Raw genomic sequence first — 12,121 nt, forward strand, 5'->3', positions numbered from 1 at the left:
TGCAGAAGGATGAGAATAGAAATAGCTAGTCTACCAGAAGGATTATCATGCATGTTTAGATGGGGGTGGGGAGCGGAGGGGCATTAGTGAAGAAGTCTGTGGGTAGAGCTGAGAAAGATTTGATTTGAGAATACATTTTCAACCTAGGGCGTGGATTAGATATGGAGTGTGTGAGAAAGAATGGAGATGAGCATGACTCCTTAGTCTTTGGCTTAAGCAGCTGAATGAGTACACATTTACCAGAAAAGGAAACGTTTGGGGCACTTTTTGCATGAGATGCCTGCTAGATATGTAGAGGGCACAGGAGGCTGAGTCTGGATATGAGGACAGTGGTGATAGTCAGCGGGTTCACTCTTACTATTTGTAAGGTCAGGAACAAGAGCACAGATGGTGATCCATCTACCATATGTCTAGCTATTTAGAAGTTGTGACTAGAGGTGCCTGGGTGGCTCAGTGGGTTAAGCATCTGCCTTTGGCTCAAGTCATGATCTCAGGGTTCTGGGATTGAGCCCTGCGTGGGCTCTCTGTTCAGCAGGGAACCTGCTCTTGCCTTTCCTTCTGCCTGTGGCTCTCCCTGCTCATGCTCTCTTTCTCTCTTTCCCTATTAAATAAATAAATAATCTTTTAAAAATAAAGTAATATATAAAATATAAACTGCCAAAATTGTTTTTTGCCTTAAAACATTCAAATTATCTACTAATATACAAAATAAAATACAAAAATATCAGACTTTTAAAGATTTATTTATGTGTCATCTCTACACCAAATGTGGGGCTTGAACTCACAACCCTAAGATCAAGAGTTACATGGCTCTACCTGACCCAGACAGTCATCCCCCAAATAATCAGAATTTTAAATAAAAATTATACAAGCAGTTCTGGAAATAGTTAACTTTATTAAGTTATTGCCTTATTAAATATTTTTATACAAATAAAGTTATTGTGGATACATTCCCAATTCATTGTTATCTATTGATTATGGAAAGAATCAGTCTCTCCAATATGTTACAAGCAGACAAATATACATATGAATATAACATTTAAGGGTCAAAAGAATTGTTTAGGATTGCAAAATTTTCTTCAGCCACTGTGGAAATTGTGCTAATACATCAATTGTTTCCAAACCATGAATTTGAACATGAAAAGAGGCAATCTTTAAAAAGGAACATTCACTACTATGGAAAATAATACTCGGTTATGCAAGAATATGCTGCATTTGTGCTATCTAAGAGGAAGAGTATGACAAGTTAATTTGTGTTTTCTCTTACCTAAGTACTTCTGCTGTTCAAATTCTCTTGGCATTGTAAAGTGATGCCTGTTTCTCTTAAGTGGTTCCACCCAAAACCGAGGCATTAGGAGGCAGTTGCCTTTCAGTTTTTTGTTTGTTTGTTTGTTTGTTTTTTAAAGATCGTCTTTATTTATTTGAGAGAGAGGGAGAGAGCATGTTGGCGGGCCAGAGGGAGAGGGAGATGTAGGCTTCTTGCTGAGCAGGGAGCCTAACCCCAGGACCCTGGGATCATGACCTGAACCGAAGGCAAATGTTTAACTGAATGAGCCACCCAGGTACCTCTCAGTTTTGGTTTTGTTTTGTTTTTTTTTTTATATTGTGATAAAATATGTATAATGTAAAATTTACCATTTAACCATTTTTTTAAAAAGATTTATTTATGTATTTGAGAGGAGGAGGGGCAGAGGGAGAGACAAACCCAAGCAGACTCCATGCTGAGCCCTGAGCCAGACATAGGGCTTGATCTCACGACCCTGGGATTAGGACCTAGGTGGAAACCAAGAGTCAGACACTTAATCGACAGCACTGCCTAGGCACTCACCATTTAACCCTTTTTAAGTATATGGTTCCGTGGCATTAATTATATTCACATTGTTTTGCCACCATACCACCATTCATCTCCAGAACTTCTTTATCTTCCTAAATTGATAATCAGTATGGGACTCCTGGGTTCAGTACGGTTAAGCCTCTGCCTTCAGCTCAGGTCATGGTCCTGGGATGGAGCCCCACATTGGGCTCCCTGCTCAGTGGGGAGCCTACTTCTCCCTCTCCTCCCTGCTTGTGCTCTCTCTCACGATCTCTGTCTCTCCATCTCTCAAACAAACAAACAAACAAATAAATAAAACTGTCAAAAAAATTGATAATCAGAACCTACTAAATACTAACTCCCTATTTTCCCTTTCCCCGGCCCCTTGAAATCACTGTTGTTTTTTGTCTCTGATTTTAAATTCTTAGGGTACCTCACATAGTTAGTATCATGTAATATTTGTCCCTGGGATTTACATATTTTACTTTGTAAAACATCTTCGAGTTTCATCGATTGTATAGCATATGTCAGAATTTCCTTCCTTTTCAAGTTTGAGTAATATTCCATTCTATATACTTGTATATATATGCCACATTTTGTTTATCCATTCATCTCTCAATGAATGCTTGGGTTGTTTCCACATTTTGGTGATTACGAATAATATTGTTGTGAACATATGTATACAAATATCTGCTCAAGTCTTTGCTTTCAATTCTTTTGGTGCCTTTCAGTTGAGGACATAGAATAAAAGAAATGGGAAAATGTTCCTGAGCTTGAATAGTGGTTATAAAAGCAAATATTTAGAGTAGTACTTTTTGGTGAGTGCTGGATCTTGAAAGATAGAGAAGCTTGTGTTCTTTAATATAATTATAAAGTGTATGTGTGTGTATGTGTACACCGAGAGAGAGATTTTTGCCAGGGCAGAGTGCCTTTGGATGGTATTAATGGGTGTAAGTATATAAGTGGTTTTAGAACTGGGTGAATATAGCAGTGAGTATAGATAGACAAGAGGTTGGGGAGCCTGGGTGACTTAGTCAGTAAGTGTCCAACTCTTAATTTCCACTCAGGTCATGATCTCATGGTCATGGGATTAAGCCCCATGTTGGGCTCTGCGCTCAGCATGAAGTCTACTTGTTCTTGTCCCTCAGCCCCTCACCCTGGTCGCAATCTCTCTCTCAAATTAATAAATAAAAATCTTTTTTTAAAGATTTTATTTATTTATTTGACACGGAGAGAGAGAGATTACAAGTAGGCTGAGAGGCAGGCAGAGAGAGGAGGAAGCAGGCTCACTGCTGAGCAGAGAGCCTGATGCGGGGCTCGATCCCAGGACCCTGAGATCATGACCTGAGCCGAAGGCAGAGGCTTAGCCCACTGAGCCACTCAGGTGCCCCAATAAATAAAAATCTTTAAAAAAGATTTTGAGGGCTGTGCTTGGAACATATAGAAATCAGAAAGAGAAGGGAGAGCAAGAAAAGAAACCAAGAAGAAACACCAGGAGACCATGGAGGCTTGGAAGCCAGGTGAAATCCAATACTGGGGAATGATCAACAAGCCGAACACTGCCAAGAGAGTAGATAAAGGACTGATACTTTGCCATTTGATTCAGCACAAGTGGAAATTACTGATAACAGTAAAAAGGGTAGTTTCAGGGATGCCTTGGTGGCTCAGTCAGTTTAGTGTCTGCCTTTGGCTCAGGTCATGATCCCAGGATCTTGGGATGGAGTACTGCCTCAGGCTCCTTGCTCAGTGGGGAGCCTGCTTCTCTCTCTGCCTGCTGCTCCCTCTGCTTATGCTCTCTCTTTCTGAAAAATAACTAAAATCTTTTAAAAATGAAATAAAAATTTAAAAAGCAGTTTCAGTTAGGAGTGGGGATGAAAGCCTGGCTGAAAAATGTTCGAGAGAGAATGAGAAGAAAGTATAAACAGAGGGCTTGGCCAGCTCTTTATAGGAGTTTTTCTAGAAAAGAGAATAGAAAAATGGGATGGAAACTTAGAGGTGGAGTCAAAGAAGGTTTGTAGTTTTCTCTGTTGTTATCTTACAGCAGGAACATAACTGATGGCTCTGTGTCTCCAGCCCTGCTCTACCTGAAGTTCCAAAGACATATATCCAAGTGCATCCATTTGGATATCTCATAGGAAAATTAAAATTAACCTGTACCTGTCCCAAGCAGGACTCTTGGTTCTCTCTCCCTTTTCCCCCAATCTGTTCTTTTCTAATTCTTCATTTTTCTCGATAAGCATCATTGCCAACCATTCAACCCAAAAGCCATGTGGCCACTTCAGATTCTTCTCTTTCCCTCACTCCTCATAACCCATGCATTTTCTGTTAGTTCTGCTTCCAAAATGTTTCCGTAATCTGTTTACCTTCACTATTGGGACTGCTACAATAGCTTCATTCTTGCCTCCCAACCACCTATTCTGCATATGGTGGCAGCAAGGGTGTAAATCGGATGATATCACACAACCACTTAACACTTTCCAGTGGTTACGTGTCACATTTTATAAGATTTATTTATCTATTTGAGAGAGAATGAGAAAGAGAGCAAGAGAGAGCACAGTAGGAAGGGGGACAGAGGGAGAGAGAAGATCAGCAGGGAGTGTGGAGCAGATGGCGATGTGGGGATAGATCTCACAACCCTGAGATCATGATCTGAACCACAATCAAAAATCAGATGCTTAACCAACTGATCCACCCAGGCGCTCCTACTCGTCACACTTTTAAATCCCCACTGCTTGCCTTGAGCCATAAAATCGTATATTATCTGGCACTTTCCTCCTTCAACCTCATTTCCACCACCTTTCCTATCTGGAATCACACTACAGATCCACTGACCTTCTCTCCATTCCACCCAATCTCGCCTTTTTAATTTAATTTTATTATTTTAAAAATATTTTATTTATTTATTTGACAGACAGAGATCACAAGTAGGCAGAGAGGCAGGCAGAGAGAGAGAGGGAGAAGCAGGCTTCCCGCTGAGCAGAGAGCCCGATGCGGGGCTCGATTCCAGGACCCTGGGATCATGACCTGAGCCACAGGCAGAGGCTTAACCCACTGAGCCACCCAGGCGCCCCTCGCCTTTTTTAAACCTAATTATTTATATTCTAAAGATACCAAAAAAGCACAGAGAAAATTATAGAAAACCATGTTCCCACTACCTAGACCTAACACATTAATATTTAGTCACATTTGTCCATTAGAATATATTGTTCTCTGAATCTGTTCAGTGCGCAATAGGTGCTAATTAATCAATGTTGAGGTATGCAGTTTACTATGCTAATATATGATGTTTTCATTCATTCATTTACTGGCTATATATTTCCATGTGTGAATATACCATAATTTGTTTGTCCATCTCTCTTTTGTTGAACATTTAGGCTATTTCTGATATTTTGTCATTATAATAGTGTTACAATGAACACCAGCAAAATAGTGGTTAAAAGGTCAGATTCTCGGGGCACCTGGGTAGCTCAGTTGGTTAAGTGATGGAGTCCTGATTTGGGCTTAGGTCATCATCTCATGGTCATGAGATCAAGCTCATCGGGCTCTGTGCCCACGAGATTCTCTCTTTCTCCTGCCCCACCTAAAAAAAAAAGGAAAAAGAGGTCAGATTTTGGAGCAGACTACTTAGGATTGAAGTCCAGGCACCATAATTTGCTAGTTCTGTCACTTTGGTCATGTTACTTAAATTCTCTGTGTCTGTTTCCTGAATTATAAAATGAAAGCAATAATAATAACTTTTCATGGTATTGTTAGTAGGATGAAATGATTTGAAATATGTAAGGAACCTTAAAAACTGCCTGACACATAATAAATCTCAATGAGTTATCAACTCTTATTAACGTTAGGAATTGCTGAGTCACAGGACGTTTGTATCTTCAATTTTATTAAATATTATACATTCTTCTCAGTGATGTACCAATAAATGCCTCCACTAGCAATATATAAATTCAATAATCCTAAATCCTAAAACATGGTGCTAATTTAAATTTTCTGCCAATCTAATGGTATGAAATTATGTCTACATATAATTTATTTATCTAATCTCTACTCCCAACATAGGACTGGAACTCACAACCCTGAGATCAAGCATCACATACTGTTCTGACTGAGCCAGCCAGGTGCCCCATATGTTGTTTTAATTTGTACCTTGACAGTTACAGTGAAGTTAAACATCTTTTCATGGGTTTATTGGCCATTCATATTTCTTTCTTGGTGAACTAGCTCTGTATACCCTTTATTTAGTTTTCTACTAGATTGTATGCTTTTTTTTCCTTTTGATTTTGGGAACTTTTTTTGGATATTAATCTTTTGCTGGTTTTATCTATTTGAATACCTTCTAGTTTTTGGCTTGTCTTTGTGTTGCATCTTTTTTAAACTTACGTTGTTATAGAATTAACAAATTTTAATGCAGTCAAATCTAACAATATTTTCTCACATGGTTTGTACCTTTTGGATCTTATTTAAGAAATTCTTCCTTATTCTAATATCATACAGATATATTTCCTGAAAAATATTTCGAGGCCTTTAATCCTTGTGGGATTTATTTTTGGATATGGTTTGAAACATTTATTATTTTTCTTTCCTTTTGGAAAAAATTTTCTCAGCACCATTTCTTGAAGAGTTATCCTTTCCCTACTGACTTGTAATGCCCACTGTTAAAAACCACCTTCCCACGGAGCTAGTCTTCATTTCAGCTTCACAACCTTTGCTTATGTTCCTTCTACTGGTGATGCTTTTCTCTCGTTCTTGAGATCGCAGCTCCAGTGTCATCCCTCTCATATCTGGATTATGTCTAAATGTATGTCAGGCTCGGTGACTTCGTGACTCTTAAGAGTCTAGAAGGGCTGAGGCAGGTAGGACTGAGGCCAGTAGCCTCCTGACGGTTGCCAGGGCGGCTGTTGGGAAGGCCGCTGAGAGAGAGTACCCTGGGACCCAGTGACGAAATCCGGCCCGCGCCCGCGTCGCCAAGGAGTGCGTCACCACGTGCGGTCGGCCGGGGGCGGGGCCGGGGCTGAATCACGTGGCTTGGTTGCCTACGCGCTGCTGGGCCGTGGGAAGATGGCGGACGGAAAGGGAGACGCCGCCGTCGCCGCCGGGGCCGGGGCTGAGGCTCCGGCGGGAACGGGAGCCGGAGACGGAACCGAGACTGAGTCCATGGCTAGGGGTCATCGCCCTGCATCTCCGGCGCCTGGAGCCCCGGGACTGCGACCGTGTCTGTGGCAGCTGGAGACAGAGCTGAGGGAGCAGGAGGTGTCGGAGGTCTCATCTTTGAACTACTGCCGGAGCTTCTGCCAGGTGAGGGGCTGGCTGACTGGCTGGGTGAGGGTGGCGGGGTGGGGAGGCCAGGGGAAGAGGCCCCCGATCCGTTGCCGCAGCCGGGGCCGGACTGAAAGGCGCCACCTTCGCGTCTTGCCGCGCCCCCGGGCCGAGAAGGCCCAGCTCGGGAAGCTCGACCGCTGGCCCCCCTTCACCACTGCCCGACTTTGGCCACCGCCAGGGCGGGTTGTGCTGGGCCAGACTGAGAGCCCGGAGGGCGCCGGCGGCTCCCTGCAAGGGCCGTGCCCTGTCGCCGTTGCCTGTCCCCCTGCCGGGTGGTTGGAGCGCCATTGCCTCCTGAGAGATTGATTGCTCGTTCTAATGGGAGATCCTTTTTTGAGTGCATATCTCCAAACTGGAAAACCTGGGTTTTCCTGAATAATCCGGAGATATATGTTGTGGCCAGAGACTTATCTTTGGAGTCAACGTCATTTGGGCCCCTAAAAGATCTGACAGTTGGCTTTGAAAGGCATCTGGGGCTTTCTCATTATGGATTGTGGAGCCCATTGGTTGTTTGGTTTTTTATTTTTTCTTATTTTCTTTTATTTTTTTGAGGCGGGGAGGCGGGGAGACTGTGAAGCTCTTCTTTTCGCTTCTCCTGTATTCCTTTGAGGTTTGTGCTACCAGGAATGAGGCTATTGAGCTTTGTAGTGGCTATTAGGATCTTTGAGCAGAAGAGGATTGAGAAAGGTGGGGGGGAGTGTGGTCTCTTTTGGTAGTGGTATGACCATTTCTGTGCTATAGTGGGTCCTAACCTGTGGTTACGTATTTATTGGTATGTTTAGATTGGTCTGCATGGCCATTTCGGGATTTTTCTCTATAAAGCTATGCCATTATGACTTCTGCTGTTTGTTCTACCATGTTTCAGGGCCAACCCTCTGCTCCTCACCTGGTGTATCTTAGAGAATGCAAAGTAATAGTATTATGTCGGTGCTTGGACACTTGATGAGTAGTTGAGTTAGCTGAATAAATTGCAGTGTTCCAGAGTTGTAATTTTAGGGGACAGTTTGCTCTGGTGGTCCAGTGGGAAATAAAAAGTAGACTTGCTTGCATTGCTTTTCTACCTCCTCTCTGCCGAGCCAGAGACACCTCATCTCTTCAAATGGAATTTTGTCCTTGCTAATACATTGTATCGTTACAGTTTTTATGTCTACACCCTACAGCATTTCCCTGCACTGGGAAGTGTTGAGGTGTAATTGTTCTTTGCTTTTTCTCTATTAATGAATATTCCTACTTACTGCACACATTTATTTTAACAAACTTTTACTGAATGCATTGGATGGTGTCAGGCACTTCACCAGGTGCTGAGCAAATGAGTAAGACCGCACTTTACAACCTTGATGAGCTTACAGTTAGGAGGAGGTGGTAGAAATAACTATTTCCAAAACCAGTTTTGGTAATGATGGAAAAGGAGGGGTGTTGTAGAGACAATGTAGAGGGGAAAGTCGTCATGGGACATCCTAATGGGAACGACAGTTAACTAGTAAAAATCAATTAAAAGTTTAACTGTGATTTGTAGTTATGAACTTAGAAGTAACTGGGAGAGGCCGCTTTGGATAGGGTGGTCCAGGAAGCCCCTATGGCTGAAAGGATAAAAATGCATCATGGCAATGTTGGGGGAAGGGAGGGGAGCGGAGCATTTCGGTGCCAAAAGGTAGAGATGTGAAGGAAAATTGAAACTTTGGGAGAATGGGGAGCTAATTGGACAAGGAGGGAAAGTGAGGATGATGAGAAGATGTAGGTTTGGGGGAAGCCTTCTAAGTTTGTGTTGTCATCATAGAAAGATAACAAGAATGGATGTAACTAGTCAAATTGAAGTTTGTCAGAGGATACTATATATATATATATATATATATACACACATATATATATAATTTCTTTCTTTTTTTCTTCATGCATAGTACTTGCGGCTCTCATCTATCATTTTAATTGAATGTTTAAATGTCTTGAGTCTTGGTGACACCTAGAAATGTCAGGACACAGAAGAATTTCAGAAGTAATTACAAGTACTTTTGTAATCTGTCTTTTCTACGAGTTTTCCTTTTGCCTAAAATTTTTCTCAAAATATTTTTTTGGACTAATAAATAAGAAAGATGTTTCTGTGATGACTGATATAATAGGAAGCACATTGGATTGAGAGCTAATTGGGTCCTAATTGTGACTCTTCCACTTATTTGCTAATAACCTTGAGCAAACTGTGCCTGTGGAATTTATTTTGTTTTTTTGGCCTTTATCACCTTGTAATGCTTTATACAAACAGTAGACTAGAAAGTTTATAGACAGCTCTTCACAATATTTGCCACAATATTTTTGTCACTTTTTTTTTTCAATAGCCAAGATAAAATCAATTCAGGGTGTCCTTGTTCATAATTTTATGATGAAGGAGGAACAATGTCACCATTCAAATTTGGTTGAATAGCTCCTGGTTTCACATTTGAAAGGCAGAATAAGATTTATTCATTCCTTCACTGTGGTGTGCCTGACATTGCACTATGTGTTGGCAACAGGAACATGCCCTCTAGAAGCACTTAATATGTAAAGATAAGTAACCTGACTTGTGTTCTCTCGGATACTTAACTGCCACAAAATATTTTCATCAGGTGTTCAGGTTTTTTTTTTTTTTCTTTTTAAAGATTTTATTTATTTGAGAGAGAGAGCACAAGCAGGTGGAAGGGCAGAGGGAGAAACATACTCCCCTCTGATCAGGGAGCCAGACTTGGGGCTTGATCCCCAAACCCCAGGATCATGACCTGATCCAAAGGCAGATGCTTAATCAACTGAGCCAACCAGGTGCCCCATCAGGTATTTAGTTTAGAAGTGTTCCAGAGACTTAGGTTGTACCAAGTAGATTCCTCCTGCAACAGGCTGGGACCATATTCTCTCCAGCTCTTGCAGTATGGCTCTATCTTTGGAATTGCACCAAATCAAGAAATAAACCAACATATGAAAGGATAGAGAGCTTGTCTCATTCTGGGCATGTTTTCAATTTTCAGAAGTTTGTGAAGATGATAAAAATGAAACTTCAGAAGTAATAGTTACTAAGAAAATGATACTTAGATCAACTTGTATTCAGTGAATATTTGTATTCAATGACTATGGGATGTGGCTTTTCCCTCCTTTCCCTTAATTCCTTTTCTGAAAACATTGTCTTCCAAGCGAGGTGGATAAGATTAACTCCAGAAAAAAGCCTTTCTCTGTTTTGTTGAAAAATTGATAATATCCTCTCAAGTTTTTGCTTTTTGGGGGGGGGGCATCATGATTCCTGAAGTTATACAACTGGTAGTTTTCTTTGTAATATGTATTTTGAAGGCTTTTTAAGGAACCTTAACAAACTTGAAATTATTGAGTGAATGATTATACTATGAGAATACCAAAGTAGTTTTATGAGTAAACCTTGTTTATATGAAAAACTTTTGGGTTGTAGGCTAATAGTGACTTTATAGATTTTTATTTTTTTAAATTTTTATTATTATTATTTTTTAAGATTTTATCCATTCATTTGACAGAGAGAGAGATCACAAGTAGGCAGAGAGGCAGGCAGTAAGAGGGGGAAGCGGGCTCCCCGCTGAGCAGAAGGCCCGATGCGGGGCTTGATCCCAGGACTCTGGGATCATGACCTGAGCTGAAGGCAGAGGCTCCAACCTACTGAGCCACCCAGGCGCCCCGACTTTATAGATTTTTAAATGTTAAAATAAGTAAGGCATATATTTAAGTTTCTCCTAGGTTAGTAATTGAGTTCAAAGGGTCTAAAGCAGATAGGCATACAGGCTTCACCATTTAAACTAGAGAGGTACCTTGGTATGTTATTTTCTTTAACCCTTAGTTTTCTCATTGACAGATAGAATAATCATAGTACTTACTGTTATCCAATTAAATGTATTGTTTTATGGACTAAATAAGATAATCTGTAAACTACAGTGTTCCTGAAATTGTCTGAGTTTCCCAGATTTCTTAGCCTTAGAATAAAAAATCTTCACCGCCTTACTCCCAGTTTACTTATCAGCTCTGAGCCTAGCCAATCCCATCATCATAATGCTGTTCTTATTTAGCGGTGAACTTGGAGTTCTTGGACCAAAATGCCATTTCAGTTACTCCTCTTATTAAAATTTTGCCTGTAAATTTCCAAGTGCGTTACTTTGGGAAGGGTGATCTTAATTTTCATCTGATTTTTCAAGATCCCTCTTAGGCTTTCAGTAAATATTTACCAACTGCTTGATCTCCAAAAGGATAGAATTACTACTCTTACAAGATCTCAGGTCATTAAGCATTCTGCCTTCCCTCCCACTGTTCTGTTTTGTCCTCTGTCCTTTACTCTCATTTTCTGTATAGCAAATTTTCCTTGTTTAGGGCCCACGGCACATACCACCTCCTGTGAAGCTTTCTCTGATTGCACTGGATAGATTTCCTCTTAGATGTTTGTGGTTTTTGACACTTTGTACACACCTGTGCTTTTAACGCTTGCTTTTCATTCTGTCACTGTCTTAGTTCAGGCTTCATGATGTCCTGTTGGAGCAGTCTGTTCATTAATCTCTCTTGCTTTCTGACTGGCTTCATCTACAGTCCATTTTGGTGTTCTTTCTAAGTTGTAAATATAATCTTATTAGGCACTTTATTCCCTAAAATTCTTAAATGGTTTCTTACTCCAAAGACAAGATAAAAGTCTGACTTAATAGCCTAGCCTGGCAGACAAAGCCTTTTAGAATCTGGCCACTGCCTCCCCCTTTCCCAGCTCCCATCTCCAACCTTTCCAGCTTCCTTTTGGGTGGGTGGGAGGGAGTCTACCTTCACTACAGTATCTCTCTCAGTTGGCCTCATTAACCTTAAGGTCCTTCCTTCCCCATCTGCCTATTTATCCTTTAAGACCAGGTTTAGATATTAAGGCTTTCAGAAGTGTTTTTGGATTTCAGCAGACAGAATGAGGTGATTCTTTCACTTAATATACTCCAGTAGCATCTTTTATGTAAGTGTGGTACCTGAATAGTTGTTTCTTTC

General features: G+C 40.9%; 1 protein-coding gene across 1 annotated transcript in view; it reads left to right on the forward strand.

The window, feature by feature from the left end:
* Positions 1–6,838: 6,838 nt before the first annotated feature.
* RLF (RLF zinc finger) overlaps positions 6,839–12,121 on the forward strand; it is a 92,154-nt gene continuing 86,871 nt past the window's right edge. The window contains exon 1 of the mRNA XM_032877398.1: positions 6,839–7,108. Within this exon, the coding sequence (XP_032733289.1) occupies positions 6,872–7,108 (237 nt within the window). The 5' untranslated portion in view covers positions 6,839–6,871. The remainder of the gene's footprint in view (positions 7,109–12,121) is intronic.

The sequence above is a fragment of the Lontra canadensis genome, unplaced genomic scaffold (assembly GCF_010015895.1).
Source record: "Lontra canadensis isolate GAN:19392208 unplaced genomic scaffold, GSC_riverotter_1.0 scaffold60, whole genome shotgun sequence".
Classification (NCBI taxonomy): domain Eukaryota; kingdom Metazoa; phylum Chordata; class Mammalia; order Carnivora; family Mustelidae; genus Lontra; species Lontra canadensis.